Below are 17776 nucleotides of genomic sequence, written 5' to 3' on the forward strand. Positions count from 1 at the left end.
TGCCTCCTTTTCTGACTCTGCACACCACCCATCAGCCCAAGGGTGTTTTTAATTAGTGTTGCTTTCTACCTGCCCACTTAAAATTGTAGGCGTATAGTCCAAGATAGGCATGTTGAGGAGGATAGTTACCCATCATGCGGAGGTTACCTTGCCGTGGTTGCTGGGCATACATAAATTACTGCATAAATTGGCCAAGAACTTTCATTTTTTGTAAGTACATTGCTACATTTAGCAATAATGCAGTTTAGATCTTATGTTCTCAGTGTTTGCATATATATTGGCCCTTACAGAGTGCTGCTGTGCTTTCTTTTTGTAAGACATAGAATTCCTGTCTATATAGTTTCATAGTTTTTAAGGTTGAAGGTAGACATAAAGCCAACGAATTCAGCCTATAAAATACCTCTTACATTTCACCCTTTTTCAATAGTCTAATACATGCTCTGCTATGTATGATTGCAAGTGAGCTGGGATTAAGATTATTAATAGTGTTGAGCGAGTATGTTCTGTTAATCCTTTTGCCGAGCATGCTCGGGCGAGCACCGAGTAGTTACAGCTGCTCGGTGTTATGTTTGAATCACTCCCGAGTGCATGATTTGCGACTGTTTGACAGCTTTATTACATGTAAGGAATGATTGTTTCTTTTGCATTCCTCACATGTAATAAAGCTGTCAAACAGTTGCAAATCATGCACACGGGAGCGATTTAAACATAACACCGAGCAGCTGTAACTACTCGGTGCTCGCCCGAGCATACTCGGCGAAAGGGTTAACAGACCATACTCGCTCAACACTAATTATTAAGCTTCTTGCATCAATCTATCCTCCTCGGCCATTTAGCAGCTGAAAATGGAAGAGATAGATAAAAAAAGGAACAGTAGTAAATTGCAGAATATTTTGTAGACTGGCAAATACTGTGAGCAAGATTATCTCCTGTTTACTTTTATCATTCATTTGTAGGTTTAGTGTTAAAAACTTATGCAAACATACCCAACTAAGGTATTGTAATTGCTATATGGTTGAGATTATGAACTTGCCTCTATCACGCAGTCGATCTATCACGCAGTAGGTCTGTAAGTTATTATAATGCAAACATCCTAATATTTATTATTTTTTTACTCGTAGCGCCATCATATTTCACAGCACTTTACAGACATTATCCTCACAGTCCCCATCGGGGCTCACAATCTAGATTGCCTATCAGTATGTCTTTGGAGAGTGGGAGGAAACCCACACAAACATGGGGAGAACATACAAACTCCTTGCACATGTTGTCCTTGGTGGGATTTGTACCCAGGACCCCAACACTGCAAAGCAACAGTGCTAACCATTCACTTTCTGATTACTAAAGTCTGGCATTGTAAACACTGTGTTTCTATATTTTTATATACTAAAGTCTGGCATTGTAAACACTGTCTATATTTTTATGTACTAAAGTCTGGCTTTGTAAACACTTTCTATATTTATTGATTAGTATGATTTTAGTGTGAAAACCGTGGTATCATGTGCCAATTGCTGTGTCAGAAGTTATTGAGGTGGCCATACAACCTAAATAGCTGTCAGCTGTATGCTTCTTGATCCAACAGCTAATCCTCCTGACCTCTCTAGGTATATGCACGTTTTTCTCTGCTGAGCGTGCATATGTTCCCAACAGGGAGGGTATGTCAGATACATCGGTCGGCGGATTCTCTCTCTTGAGAGCAAAGGATTGGGCATGATCAAGTGCAGTATGCCCAATCTTTCTTTCCCTTGACTCTAGAGAGAAAGTATGACCATTCCGATACTCATCAGATGGTTGGCCCATTCTGCCAGCAGGTTCGGCTGATGTTCTTACCGTGTGTATGGCCTTATTTTGGTCGTTTCATTGATAAATGTCTTCTTCATAGAAAATGCAAAATCATGACAAGTGGACCGTGGCTGGGGGTCCCCCCCATTTTGCTGAGAGATGTCTCCATTTGTCCAGGAAGAGTAACCAGGGGTGATGATCACATAGCTCTGTGGGCCATCAGCAATAAGGGTGACGTCCTTTGCCGGCTCGGAGTCACGAAACAGACTCCTTCTGTAAGAATGCAGGATAAATCCATGATATCTTTACTATTCATGTTCTTTACATTGAAGTAATTTTAAACATAATTAATTTATAAGCAATTCACCAAAAATGACATGAAATTAACAAAACATTACAGAAAAAAAGCCAATACCAGGTCACAACACTAGTGCATTGCAGGTTGCAGTAGCCCCCATGATAAAGATGGATGCTGTGCAAAACACAGCAACCAGTTCATGGGGGGGTGTCTGATTAGTGTTATAAATGCACAAGGATGAAGCTTATACAGGGCACCAGTCACACAGGTACGTGTAGTGCACATGTATAGAACATTACATGGCAAAAAGCTGGCATTTTATCAGGGGAGTGTAGACTTTTTATATCTACTGTATATGTAAATTATAATAGTCCATGTGCATACAGCTGGTTTCACACATCCTACATTCACAACCAGACATGGGATTTTCAGACCCAAACTCAACCATCTCATAGTCACAGACTTTGGATCAGGAGGTCCATGACTGGTTCGGAGATCACCATCTGTACTCGGACCTTGAATGATCAGTCACCTAAAAAGTGGTCATAGGAGAAATACTGAGCCTCCGGAAATCTGACTATATGGACAACGTCTCTACGTATGGTCCCACCACTGGTGAAGGTGGTCACACTTTAGATAGCTGCCAGTCTACCTCTTGTTTGGACAACAGTCATTTTTTATGAGGGGGCTCACAGGAAGGGCAGATAAAGCGGAAATGATCTGACTCCACCTTTTGCTTTATAGGGTTCTTCATGGCTCCATATTGGCACAGATCAGCCGTTCATTTCTCTGTCAGTAGGAGGATGCCTGCAGGTGTGGGCTATAGCGCGTGACGGATCTGCCTTCTATCGGGGGTCCGTATCCTCCAGCCAACCGGCCGGTATGTTATCTTCTCCTCCCAGTGCCAGTTTTGCTCTCATAGCCCCTTAGTTGGGAAGATTTGCCATTGTGGACTTTAGTAATGAATGACCACCCCTGTTACGGCTTGTGGTTGTTGTATCACGGCCATAGAGAATAGTCTAAACCTTCCGTACAGCGGATCATTCTTACCTGCCTCATGTTGTGGATGGCTTGGCCCGGCACGTGACAGGTCCGGCCCGCTGTGAAGCACTGGGTAAATAGCAGCCTTATATCCGAGGTGACCTTCCAGCAGCCTTAATAGGAAGGTAAATATGTATATATGACAATGGCAAATAATAAAGCTAGGATATTCTACCAGCACTGTGAAACTGATAATCTCGATTCATAAATACCTCGAGACGAATATTGAGATCTGGAGGAGGCCACTCCTGTAAACACAATATGGATTTACTTTTCCATTGCTGCAAAAGTGGCCCCAAGATGTGGCCGCCATTGCTACATCCTGCTGCGTGACTAAAGCCCCCCATACATATTAGACTGACGAACCTGCCGTTATCGACTGTATAATGTATAGAACCCCTAACGGATGATTGTTGGGGGAGATAAGGATCCAGCATGTCCCATTTTGGACTGCTGATCCTTTTTTTCTCCCAGAAATAAGCAGCTGCCCTCACTTAGAGAACACAGGAGCACTCGGAAGAGCAAGCGTGCCTCTGTATGGGAGGGCTGACCAAGGTAGCGGCCAAGCGCGCCTCTGTATGGGAGGACCGCCCAAGGTAGCGGCCAAGTGCGCCTCTGTATGGGAGGGGCGGCCAAGCGTGCCTCTGTATGGGAGGGCTGACCAAGGTAGCGGCCAAGCGCGCCTCTGTATGGGAGGACCGGCCAAGGTAGCGGCCAAGCGCGCCTCTGTATGGGAGGGGCGGCCAAGCGCGCCTCTGTATGGGAGGGCTGGCCATGGTAGCGGCCAAGCGCGCCTCTGTATGGGAGGGCCGGCCAAGGTTGCGGCCAAGCGTGCCTCTGTATGGGAGGACCGGCCAAGGTAGCGGCCAAGCGCGCCTCTGTATGGGAGGGCCGGCCAAGGTAGCAGCCAAGCGCGCCTCTGTATGGGAGGGCCGGCCAAGGTAGCGGCCAAACGCGCCTCTGTATGGGAGGGCCGTCCAAGGTAGCGGCGAAGCGTGCCTCTATGGGAGGGCCGGCCAAGGTAGCGGCCAAGCGCGCCTGTGTATGGGAGGAGCGGCCAAGCTCGCCTCTGTATGGGAGGGCCGGCCAAGGTAGCGGCCAAACGCGCCTCTGTATGGGAGGGCCGGCCAAGGTAGCGGCAAAGCGCGCCTCTGTATGGGAGGACCGGCCAAGGTAGCGGCCAAGTGCGCCTCTGTATGGGAGGGCCGGCCAAGGTAGCGGCCAACCGCTCCTCTGTATTGGAGGGCCGGCCAAGGTAGCGGCCAGCGCCAAACATTCGGCCCAATCATAGTTTGGCCAGCAGCCATCTGAGGTGTATAGGGGGGCTTAAGGTTGCGTTCACCTCTTTATTGGGGTCTTTATCCCTTCATATTTTAAAAAAAAAATGGCGCTGCATGTTTTAATATATATTTTTTTCTAGTTAAACTACATGAATCATGACGGCAACCTTGACGGACCCTGTTATAATTAGTGAGATCCGTCTGCTCTGTTATCCACCATGTGATGGATCCAGCATTGCTGTCAATTGCCTTCTATTGCTAAGCAAGAAAATTGACCAACAAAGATGAGACCAAAGCCTTAAAGGGGTTGTCCATAAGATATGTTATGGGTCCACTACTGGCACTTGAGAAAGGGGCCCAGTCACGTCCTGCTGCCAGTAGAGCGGGGTGGTCTGACCCCCGGCAATCAGACATTGATCACCAATTCTGTGGACAGCTGAAATATGTTGTTTATGGGATATCCACTTTATTAAGCTAATCCTCATTTTTCACGCATGGTCACATGTTCTTTTCTTAATTGTGCATTTTAGGGGATTGCTGGTATCACATTCCCTCTCCACCAAAGCAGAAGCTACAACAAGTCTCTGTTGGACAGACGTCTGTGTTTGCCGTAGATGAAAATGGTAAGCGTGCCGTGCCGATCTTGTGCCCGGACTTGCATGGTTCAATATGGAAATGCTTTAGTTTACTAGGAACTGGTGGTAAATTAGGGATACCCCAAATAAACCCTAACTAACCAGCCCTAAAACGTAGCTTTTATTCAATTTAATTTAAAATAGCGGGGTGAATTAGAAATTGTCCATTTTGTTCCTAGATTGCATAAATAATTATCATTGTGATTAAGATATAGCCATAATTAGCATTTGGTGACTCCTTGAGGTGTCAGCTCTAATGGCAGGCTGGGTCAAATTGTTTTTATATGTTTCGCTGCAGGTGCGGTGTCATCAGGGGTTTTGGACAGTAACTACTACTGTCCCAACCCCTGATGACGCCGCACCTGCGGTGAAACATGTTGGGGGGACTTGTGCTTTCAAACAATTTGTCTGAATATTTAACCTATCCTTGGTCCCGTTATATGTAATTTCATCTGCTGGTAAAGTTCCATTTCTGGCTGTAAATACAACTTTGTGTAACCGCTGATAGGGCCGGGACTTAAAATAGAAATATCCTGCAAAATATATTGAGAAGTGAACAGCTGGACGTCATCTGGCTCTTAAGTGGTATTTATTTGCCCTGTAGCTTAGTAGTATGCCCCATACAGACCAAAAGTCTCAGCATATTCTGAAAGCTGCAGACTGACATGACGTACTGGGACCCAGAGCTGCACAACATCTGGAGAAACACAAGTAGCAGCAGATCACTGCTGTATATTGTACATCTGCTAATAATTGACCACAAGCACTAACGAAGTGGCCATTGCTGGTCCGGGTTTTGGGGCATAGATTCGGACTGTATGGGGAGATATTATATTAAAAAGAGAAGTCATATTTCAAAATTATTGGGGGTCTGACACACTGATCCTGAGAATGGAGTTACCTGATCCCACTTTCTTATTTTTGTGATTGGACGGAGACCAGTTTACCTTTTATTCTTCATATTGGTCTTCAGGACCCCAACCCATTAGATGGCTGTCGGCCGACTGTTCGGTCCCGCCGATATTGACGGGATTAGCCAACGTTGGCCTAATGAGCATAGGGGTCTTCAGTGTTCGCATAGTCTAATTTTTAGAATAGGAAAACCTTGATGACATTATCTCAAATCTTCACAGGAAAGCAAAATATCATTCTTTCTTCCACACAATAGTCCCCAGCGTCCAAGAAGCTGAAATAGGAGTAGCCCCTTCGTATAGGCCACGTTCACACGTACAATGCAAGTCAGCGGTGTTTTATAAACCCTACCCACATGCTGCAGAGCATCTGCAGATTTTAGGCCATGCTATTGATTCCTTTACACAGGTTTTAGGTTTCTTCACAATTTAGATCATGATTTCTTTTATATCCAGTCAAAATGCATTATGCAACTATTTTAGATTTTAGAACATCACAGCTATAATTTTTGGATTTTTAATTTTTTATTAGGTAATTTATGGTTTCGGCATGGTACCACTCCAAGTTACCCTCAGGGGTCTACCTGGGAGTACGTGTCGAACAACATCCGCAAAGTGTCTGCAGGTCCGCTTGATCAAGTAGGTATCATCTACCTGTACTGTAATAATATGACGTCATTTAATAACTAATATCATCCCTGCCTAAAGGGGTATTTCCATTTTGGAGCAAAGTCTGTGGCTGTGATCGGTGGCAGTCTACCCTTTGGGCCCTGAGAATGAGGGAATCATGCAGTTTCTACTGTTTTCCTGCTTTACAGAGTCTGTGGACCTGCAGATCCAATGTGCATAAAAACCAGCGTAGGGGGCACAGTCCAAAATTTGCCCCTTAATTCTCAAGAAAATTTCGTGTTGGGGGGTCCCAGAGATCAGTCTTAAACCGATCATCAAGCTAGCACTATGCCAGCCCTCATAAAATGGGAAGTACCCCATAGCAGGAAGCCCGAGTACAAGTCTTCTGGTTATTTTTTATAAAGCCTTTATTCGTTATTAAAGATGTAAGGTCGATCAGGTACAGAAGCCGCAGGACGGACGCCCGCAGCAGACTTGGCACGGAGCCCGTTGATGATTTACATATCGGTTGCAATGATGTCTAGTAATGATTTAATTATAGAGATACACTAAAACCACAACACACAGGGCTCACTTATCAGGCGCGGGGTTTGGGCTTGTTCCTGATTATCCTAATAAAACGTCAGCTCGGTTTTATAACTATGAAGCACAAGCTTAGCCTGGATTTTAGCTGTGAGAGGTCAAATAGGGGGAAAATGTGCTAAAATAGTAAAAAAAAAAAGTTTTCCCTACTAATTTCTATTTGTATGTGAAGCATAATCTGCCAGCTTACTATGTCCATACCCCAAATTCTGTCCCTCATCATTTGGCATTGCCTCAAGGTATACACATAGGTTCCCTCAGGAGCACATGAGCCTGGCTGGTACCACCGTCAGTATCACTCATTGCACTCGTTTTTTTGTGCTGGAGAGGTGGACAATATTTCACTCAAGGATCCTGATCCAGCAGCCACGTCTGTGGCCCCTGGACAGGAGCCTTGTGGACCACGTCCATAGTCTGTGGCTGCTGGACAGGAGCCCTGTGGACCACGTCCATAGTCTGTAGCTGATGGACAGGACCCCTGTGGACCACGTCCATAGTCTGTGGCCGCTGGACAGGAGCCCTGTGGACCACGTCCATAGTCTGTGGCCGCTGGACAGGAGCCCTGTGGACCACGTTCATAGTCTGCGGCTGCTGGACAGGAGCCCTGTGGACCACGTTCATAGTCTGCGGCCACTGGACAGGAGCCCTGTGGACCACGTTCATAGTCTGCGGCCACTGGACAGGAGCCCTGTGGACCACGTTCATAGTCTGCGGCCACTGGACAGGAGCCCTGTGGACCACGTTCATAGTCTGCGGCCACTGGACAGGAGCCCTGTGGACCACGTTCATAGTCTGCGGCCGCTGGACAGGAGCCCTGTGGACCACGTTCATAGTCTGTGGCCGCTGGACAGGAGCCCTGTGGACCACGTTCATAGTCTGTGGCCGCTGGACAGGAGCCCTGTGGACCACGTTCATAGTCTGTGGCCACTGGACAGGAGCCCTGTGGACCACGTTCATAGTCTGTGGACCACGTTCATAGTCTGTGGCCACTGGACAGGAGCCCTGTGGACCACGTTCATAGTCCATGGTTGCTGGACAGGAGCCCTGTGGACCACGTCCATAGTCTGTAGCCGCTGGACAGGAGACCTGTAGATCACATCAATAGTCCATGACCACTGGACAGGAGCCCTGTGGACCACGTTCATAGTCTGCGGCCACTGGACAGGAGCCCTGTGGACCACGTTCATAGTCTGCGGCCACTGGACAGGAGCCCTGTGGACCACGTTCATAGTCTGCGGCCGCTGGACAGGAGCCCTGTGGACCACGTTCATAGTCTGTGGCCGCTGGACAGGAGCCCTGTGGACCACATTCATAGTCTGTGGCCGCTGGACAGGAGCCCTGTGGACCACGTTCATAGTCTGTGGCCGCTGGACAGGAGCCCTGTGGACCACGTTCATAGTCTGTGGCCGCTGGACAGGAGCCCTGTGGACCACGTCCATAGTCTGTGGCCACTGGACAGGAGCCCTGTGGACCACGTTCATAGTCTGTGGCCTCTGGGCAGGAGCCCTGTGGACCACGTTAATAGTCTGTGGCCGCTGGACAGGAGCCCTGTGGACCACGTTCATAGTCTTTTGCCGCTGGACAGGAGCCCTGTGGACCACGTTGATAGTCTGTAGCCGCTGGACAGGAGCCCTGTAGATCAGATCAATAGTCCATGACCACTGGACAGGAGCCCTGTGGACCACGTTCATAGTCTGTGGCCGCTGGACAGGAGCCCTGTGGACCACGTTCATAGTCTGCGGCCGCTGGACAGGAGCCCTGTGGACTACTTTCATAGTCTGCGGCCGCTGGACAGGAGCCCTGTGGACCACGTCCATAGTCCATGGTTGCTGGACTGGAGCCCTGTGGACCACGTTCATAGTCTGCGGCCGCTGGACAGGAGCCCTGTGGACCACGTCCATAGTCCATGGTTGCTGGACAGGAGCCCTGTGGACCACGTCCATAGTCTGTGGTCGTTGAACAGGAGCTCTGTGGACCACCTTTAAACACCTGAAATCCCTTGCGCGTTTTCTGATTTGTAGGCCCCGAATAACATAATCTTTGCAACGTGACAAGCTCATGGTGTTGCGTTGGGCCTACTAATCAGAAGAGACGCCTCTTACCTGCCGCTGTCTGGTGGCCACGGAATCCTTCTGTAAGATTAACCTAAAGCAATTTTTACTAACAAAGTGATTACATAAAGTTCTGTTTTGCCTCAATCTAAAGTTTGGAAGGCGTCTCGCGTAGCTCCTCATCTCCAGAACTTGTTCTCCTGGTTGCATCCGCGTTCTTTCAGCCACTTACATGAAATCTGTGCACAGCCGGGTGTTTCTTCCTTGCACGCTCTGGAAAGCTGCCTGCAGCAATTAGATTTCTGACTAAATGAAGGTATTAATTACTTCCTTGGTAGACACGTACCTGGTGCCTCATCGCAGCAGTCATCCCAATTCCTCCATGCAATGTCTGTGGAACTGACGGATATAACCGAGGACCGCTCTGTGCGATCTCTGTCCGTCCCGTAGACTGTAAATGGAGCGGTATTGCAAATGAGTGACCACCCCTCTATTCTAACGGGGGACATGGCACGCTGGTTTTTGTGACCCACAGTCATCATATGTTGATTATCGATCACCCAGGCCTAACTCCAATGCAAAACAGCATGCACATCCCTTTAAATCATGTATATTTGTCTCTGTGTATATTCTGCAGGTTTGTATATTTTAGATTTCCAAGCCACAACTCTTTCAATATGTTCCTCAACAGATGCTGAGTTTCTTTCTGCTGTACAGTAGACTGCCTGTTTGTACTGATGAATTTTTGTGCTGTACAGTAGACTGCCTGTTTGTGCTGACAAATTTCTTTCTGCTGTACAGTAGACTACCTGTTTGTGCTGCACAGACTTCTTTTTAAAGTTTAAGTCAGGAAACCCTCCTTTTATGCGGACATTGCGATTTATTACTTACCGAATATTGTGAATGTTGGTCATGTGAAAAAGGCCTTATTCTGAAAATACTGCTTGAGGGGTCTTAAATGTGATGCCCCTATGTTGCTCTTGTTGATTGAACTAGGTTTTTTGTATTCTTCTTCATCATTTTTAGATTTGGGTGATTGCAGATAAAGTACAGGGCAGCCACAGTCTGAGCTGTGGGACCGTCTGTCACCGCCTAGGGGTTCAGCCAATGGCACTGAAAGGACAATCTTGGGATTACGGCATTGGGGTGAGTGCGGTATCATTTCTTTTACCTGGCTTATAATCTTTTTCTTCATTGGGCACCTCCATTCTCTTATATTTAATGTTATATATGGGATTCATGAGATTAGAAAAGCAGAGCTCCGATCTTTATAATGATATATTAACTATTTGTGGACTCGGAACGCAGTGCATGGACTAGCTGGCCGCTCTCATGCTCGGGTTGGCAGAGCCGCCGGCCAGTCCGTGCACTGTTTCCATCTCTGTCCCTTTTAATATGGCTGTCTGACAGCGACTTAACTAGGGCTAATATCCCAACCTCAGTTACAGGGGGAATCCACAATAAAAAAAAATATTTAAATATTAAATTGTCTCCCCAAAGGCCTATAATACCTTTGTGGGGGGCACAATATGTGAAATAAAAGAAAATAAAAAAAGATAACAAACAAAAAAAAATAAAGCGAAAAAAAAATAAAGAGAGATAGCTGCTACCAGTAGGAATCGCTGTTTCTAGCTCCACTGAGAAAAAAAGCAAAAAAAAAACTTACGCCTGATATACACTGCTCAAAAAAATGAAGGGAGCACTTAAACAACAGGATATAACTCCAAGTAAATCAAACTTCTGTGAAATCAAACTGTCCACTTAGGAAGCAACACTGATTGACAATCAATTTCACATGCTGTTGTGCAAATGGAGTAGACAATAGATGGAAATTATTGGCAATTATCAAGACACCCTCAATAAAGGAGTGGTTCTGCAGGTGGGGACCACAGACCACATCTCAGTACCAATGCTTTCTGGCTGATGTTTTGGTCACTTTTGAATGTTGGTTGTGCTTTCACACTCATGGTAGCATGAGACAGACTCTACCACCCACAGAAGTTGCTCAGGTAGTGCAGCTCATCCAGGATGGCACATCAATGCAAGCTGTGGCAAGAAGGTTTGCTGTGTCTGTCAGGTTAGTGTCCAGAGGCTGGAGGCGCTACCAGGAGACAGGCCAGAACACCAGGAGACGTGGAGGGGGCCGTAGGAGGGCAACAACCCAGCAGCAGGACCGCTACCTCCGCCTTTGTGCAAGGAGGAACAGGAGGGGCACTGACAGAGCCCTGCAAAATGACCTCCAGCAGGCCACAAATGTGCATGTGTCTGCACAAACTGTTAGAAACCGACTCCATGAGGGTGGTATGAGGGCCCGACGTCCACAGATGGGGGTTGTGCTCACAGCCCAATACCGTGCAGGACGCTTGACATTTGCCACAGAACACCAGGATTGGCAAAGTCGCCACTGCACCCTGTGCTCTTCACAGATGAAAGCAGGTTCACACTGAGCACATGTGACAGACGTGACAGAGTCTGGAGACGCCGTGGAGAGCGATCTGCTGCCTGCAACATCCTTCAGCATGACCGGTTTGGCAGTGGGTCAGTAATGGTGTGGGGTGGCATTTCTTTGGAGGGCCGCACAGCCCTCCATGTTCTTGCCACAGGTAGCCTGACTGCCATTAGGTACCAAGATGAGATCCTCAGACCCCTTGTGAGACCCTATGCTGGTGTGGTTGGCCCTGGGTACCTCCTAATGCAGGACAATGCCAGACCTCATGTGGCTGGAGTGTGTCAGGAGTTCCTGCAAGATGGAGGCATTGAAGCTATGGACTGGCCCGCCCGTTCCCCAGACCTGAATCCGATTGAGCACATCTGGGACATCATGTCTCGCTCCATCCACCAACCTCACGTTGCACCACAGACTGTCCAGGAGTTGGTGGATGCTTTAGTCCAGGTCTGGGAGGAGATCCCACAGGAGACCATCCGCAACCTCATCAGGAGCATGCCCAGGCATTGTAGGCAGGTCGTACAGGCACGTGGAGGCCACACACAATACTGAGCCTCATTATGTCTTGTTTTAAGGACATTACATCAAAGTTGGATCAGCCTGTAGTGTGTTTTTGCACTTTAACTTTGGGGGTGACTCCAAATCCAGGCCTCCATTGGTTAATAAATTAGATTTCCATTGATGATTTTTGTGTGATTTTGTTGTCAGCACATTCAACTTTATACAGAACAAAGTATTCAATGAGAATATTTCAGTCATTCAGATCTAGGATGTGTTATTTGAGTGTTCCCTTTATTTATTTATTTGAGCAGTGTGTATATATACTATATTCCTGGTTATGAACAGTGATAAATTGCTTGTTCTTGAACAGATTAAAGAGGATATCCTGGAAATAAAAAAAAAAAAAACTTGCACTTTTAATCCAGCAGTGCGGCTCCAGTTGTCCCCGTCAGTCTCTGTTTAGTTTGCTGTACATCCATGTGACCGCTGCTACCAATCCCTGGCCTCAGTGATCTTGTGCTGTACATCCATGTGACAGTTGCAGGTAATCACTGTCTTCAGCAGTGTCACATGCATGTACAGCACAACATCACTGAGGCCAGGGATTGGTAGCAGTGGTCACATGGATGTGCACCACTTGATAAGTAAACAGAGACCACCAGGGACCCCTGCAGATCATTTCTACTCTAGGTCTTTTTGTTTTTCCAAAATTAAACAACCTTTCTTTATGAAACAATTCTTCAGTGTTTCTGTGATGATGAATTGATGTGACTTTTTTCTTGCAGGGGGGCTGGGAGCACCTGACAGTCAGGGGTAATGCGGGCTACCACAGTGGCCAGTCTGACACCAGTGCCACAAAGACCACCAACATCAGTGCAGAAGACAAAAAGAAAGAGCCGGCACCGTCCATGGAGTCTGAGCACCCAAGCGGAAGTGCAGCCAGTTGTTAGAGGATACCGTCCGCCGCCATAGTTCACACTTTAGCATCCAGAGACCGGCCGGGCTGCTCGGCTATATGGGGTTTGTAGGTATTTCTGGCTTTACTACCTGCAGTTTTCTTTTAGGCTACAGCTGCAGTGACCTCCGTTATGTCCTCTGTCCATACACAAACTTTAATGTCACCTTTCCAGCTGCGCGATGTGACATTTTTAAAGGCATTGTCTGAGATTACAGAAAGGGGTCTGCTTTCGCCAGAAACTTTATAGTTTAGTTGTAGTACCAAACACAGCCTGTAGTAAAAAAAAGTGGCGCTGTTTTACGCCCAAAAAAAAATATAACCGAGAACCCCTTTAACATCAGTAACGGAATTGCAAAACTTCAGGCATGGCCGCCCGTGATAAGTCATTGTGTAGCCCCAACATTGGAGGGATGGAGGAGGTGAACACCCTTGTTGTTAGAGCATACACGGGAGTAATTATAATTAATAGGCAGCCAATTACAGGTTATTTAATAGTTTTTTTCCTTGTGATAACTGTGAAGCGCATGGTTCATTCCTCTCCCTGCAAAATTGCATCCTAGAGATATGGAAATGAAGGGAAGGACTTTATTTATTTGTAAACTTTATGTAGATTTTATTATATTTTAGATGTCTTTAATAATGTGGACGATACAAGGTTTGCACAGAAAATGACTTTTTACATTGGTCGGGGGCAGTGACGCTGCTTCTGTAAGGTGGGCATTACATTCCATATACAGGGATCGGTCTGCACAAAGATCCCTTTGAAGTTGGCGGCCAGTTATGTGATCAAAATCCTTTTTTTTTCTTTTTTGTTTTTTCACTTCATTTTATTTATACATTATAAAGACATCCAGGAGGCACCCCAGCCATGCCACGTGCCCCCCACTGTCACCCTCATCCAGCTCTATTGCTGGAGTGGCGCAGATCTGTGTGAATTCCGACACGTGTGAACATAACCCAATGGGAGTATCTGTGTTTGTGGCCGATCATGCCTCATTTTAGGATGCACGCTCATTTGCTGTAGGATCAACTTCCATAAAGGGAGAACAGAACAATGTCTGCGCTCGAAGGCAAGTTAATGACTGGATGACCAAAAACAGCCAATGTGGCATCATAAAAAAAAGTTAACAATTCACTGTGTACAAGTAAATTATTATTTTTTTAGGTCAATATGCGCTTTAAGTGATAGATCCTGTAAGATAATAAAGCCAAGTTAGTAGGAACTGCTCCCTGGAGGAGGTTTAGACGACCAGTTGTCCTACAGAAGCCCAAATTGGTTTTGACACATTACTTTCAGACTCTTTAGAAGTAGTAAATCTAAAGACCTCCATACACACTAGATAAAAGTTGGCCAACTCTGACGATTTTAGCGGAATCAGCCGGCTATCTAATCTCTATGGTGGCCTCCGACTGTAATCTGTCCAGACCAGGTGGTTGCCATTCAATTGCCCAATATTTAAGTTTTGGCGGATAGCTAAACCGCTGCCAGAAGATTCTGGCAGTGTCTCTCTCATAGATAACACAAGAGCACTCAGTCAATTCAAGTGTTCCTTTGTATGGGGGAGTCCGGAGAGATAGCTGCTAGCTGACAGCTCCTCCAGCCACAATCTAATGTATATGGCAAGCTATAAAGTGTGAGATACGCCCATTTGGCACCTCTGGTCAGTCAGTGAGGGGCTGTGAGATCTCATTAGATTACAGTAGGCTTTCTCCTGACCCTTTCCTTAGCAGACTCTGTTAGACCCTTTAACTGAAGATATCTGCATATGTCACAGGATATGGAAACAGAGCGACCCATATGGCTGGTCGGCTAAAAGACCCTATGGCCACATCCACAGGATTCTTCTTGCATGAGATGTTTGTTGCAGCACCTCGAAGAGGAGATCAGGGTGCAGCAACACCTACTGGCTTCTCTTACGGGACCCCAAGTTAAAGAAGGCCTGGGGAATAAATGGCCAGATTTGTGGTGTTAAAAGTTAATAGTTCATATATTTCTATAAAAGCACAATGCCCATACAAGTGGATTTATACAAACCACTGAAGCCAGGGTATATACTGTACCTGCACAGATATAACTAATGATATCAGCATTGACTTTAATAAATAGGAAATTCTATCAGAAAAAAATAAGAGTTTATGCATCATAGAAGCACTTTAGGTTCATCCATTCTCCAGTGACACTGCTGTATACTCCAGCATGAAGACTTCAGCAGATACATAGACGACATCACAAAGATTGCTAGCATGATGTGTATTCATATGTGTGTGTATGTGGGACAAATATGTTCACAAACCCAAATGTTCTCCTTAAAGCGAACGTTCCTACTTTACTGTACTGTGTATATATAGTATTTAGAGTCTATTCTCATGTCAGACGCTCTCGGTTTGCTTACATCCTCCTGCATCTTCTGCTGCTTCCTTCTTATCCTTTGTCTGGGCGTCTTTTATTTACATCCCCCCCCTGCATCTTCTGACGCTTCCTTCTTATCGTCTGTCTGGGCGTCCTCTGCTTACATCTTGCTCCTGCATCTTCTGACGCTTCCTTCTCATCATCTGTCTGGGTGTGGTCTACTTACATCTTGCTCCTGCATCTTCTGATGCTTCCTTCTTATCGTCTGTCTGGGCGTTCTCTGCTTACATCTTGCTCCTGCATCTTCTGATGCTTCCTTCTTATCGTCTGTCTGGGCGTGGTCTACTTACATCTTGCTCCTGCATCTTCTGACCCTTCCTTCTCATCATCTGTCTGGGCTTGGTCTACTTACATCTTGCTCCTGCATCTACTGACGCTTCCTTCTTATCGTCTGTCTGGGCGTCCTCTGCTTACATCTTGCTCCTGCATCTACTGGCGCTTCCTTATCGTCTGTCTGGGCGTCCTCTGCTTACATCTTGCTCCTGCATCTACTGACGCTTCCTTATCGTCTGTCTGGGCGTCCTCTGCTTACATCTTGCTCCTGCATCTTCTGACTCTTCCTTCATATCGTCTGTCTGGGCGTCCTCTGCTTACATCTTGCTCCTGCATCTTCTGACTCTTCCTTCATATCGTCTGTCTGGGCGTCCTCTGCTTACATCTTGCTCCTGCATCTTCTGATGCTTCCTTCTCATCATCTGTCTGGGCGTGGTCCACTTACATCTTGCTCCTGCATCTACTGACGCTTCCTTCTTATCGTCTGTCTGGGCGTCCTCTGCTTACATCTTGCTCCTGCATCTACTGACGCTTCCTTATCGTCTGTCTGGGCGTCCTCTGCTTACATCTTGCTCCTGCATCTTCTGACTCTTCCTTCATATCGTCTGTCTGGGCGTCCTCTGCTTACATCTTGCTCCTGCATCTTCTGACGCTTCCTTCTCATCATCTGTCTGGGCGTCCTCTGCTTAAATCTTGCTCCTGCATCTTCTGACGCTTCCTTCTTATCCTCTATCTGGGCGTCCTCTACTTACATCCTGCATCTTCTGACCCTTCCTTCTTTTTGTCTGTCTGGGCGTCCTCTACTTCCGTCTTCCTCCTCCATCATCTGACGCTTCCTTCTTACACTTCTTACCGTCTTATCTGGACATCCTGTATCTGTGACCATGTAATACACGGTACCGATTTGCTAATGAACTCTAGGGCGCTTTGTTGGGAGATGCTCAGTACAGTATTGCTAAATCTGTCCCAGTTGCTTTGGTCACCTGTAGTAATTTTGTGCAGCACATTGTACTTTGCGGAATGTGCCAGTAGGTACCATACGGTCAACAGTAGTTAAAGGATTATTCTCTCCATAAATCAGGAGTACATCAATCCCCTGATTGACAGTTCAGTCCCCTGGCATCATCTGGCCACTAGCCCAAACTGCTCTCTCTGCTGCTGCAGCTTTGCCTCTGTGGCATCGGCGGAGAACTGGGGTAATGAAGCTGGTGTGATCCAACTATCCAGCCGGGGGATTTCTGTTGTTGGCAAGCACACCATATAAGTGGAGTTGAACTTTCATTTCTTTTTCTTTTTTTAAAGTTTAGTATTTGTCATTGATATTGTCTTTTTTTTTTGCATATGGAGACATTATTTCAGTTGTTTAGTTTGGCAGTTGTAGTGCAGTACAGTATTTTCTTTCAGGATAGGATAAATAAGTTTATATTAAGTTATCATTATACATGTGTCTGACTGTCGTCTTGACTGAAACACCCATTTTCAGGTTTTAGTTCCCTTCAATTTTTTTTTTTTTACTTGGGGTGAGAAAAAAGGATTTTCTATTTCGGCTTCCACTCTCGTTGTTCGTTAGGTATGATAAAGAGTAAAAGTGTCAAACGTGCCCATGTGAAGCCTAATGGCATTTGCGTCTTAGCCGTTCCTGCTGAACATGTCACAACTTCCTATACATTGTGTTATTGTTAGGTATGCAATATGATCAATGACTGTGTTATGTTCTTCCAAATGTATCTGACGGTTCCTTTAATTAAACACTGGAGGTTAAAATGATTATAGAGTGGTTTCTGTCTGTCGGCTTTGTCAATAAGAACTTGTTTTATTCATGTGTTATAGGTCATTGATATAGTATAACCGGTGGTTTACAACTTATACTGCAATATTGCAGATCAGCCCTGTTCACACGAGTGAAACTGAACTGCAATTACAAAAAAAAAAGTATATATTGTATTGTGTTGAAAAAAATGCTGCAAAGTCAGAATGC

At 46.1% G+C, this 17776-nt stretch overlaps 1 protein-coding gene across 3 annotated transcripts in view; it reads left to right on the forward strand.

Annotated features, from left to right (window-relative positions):
- TECPR1 (tectonin beta-propeller repeat containing 1) overlaps positions 1–17565 on the forward strand; it is an 82957-nt gene extending 65392 nt beyond the window's left edge. For all 3 annotated transcript variants that reach the window (XM_073647986.1, XM_073647988.1, XM_073647987.1), the window contains 6 exons: positions 1883–2057; positions 2825–2960; positions 4932–5024; positions 6480–6586; positions 10237–10356; positions 12943–17565. In XM_073647986.1, coding sequence (XP_073504087.1) covers positions 1883–2057; positions 2825–2960; positions 4932–5024; positions 6480–6586; positions 10237–10356; positions 12943–13107 — 796 coding nt within the window. In that variant the 3' untranslated portion in view covers positions 13108–17565. The remainder of the gene's footprint in view (positions 1–1882; positions 2058–2824; positions 2961–4931; positions 5025–6479; positions 6587–10236; positions 10357–12942) is intronic.
- The last annotated feature ends 211 nt before the right edge of the window (positions 17566–17776 follow it).

This window comes from Phyllobates terribilis, unplaced genomic scaffold (assembly GCF_046119375.1).
Source record: "Phyllobates terribilis strain yellow unplaced genomic scaffold, ASM4611937v1 Scaffold_9__5_contigs__length_417890890, whole genome shotgun sequence".
In the NCBI taxonomy this organism is placed as follows: Eukaryota; Metazoa; Chordata; class Amphibia; order Anura; family Dendrobatidae; genus Phyllobates; species Phyllobates terribilis.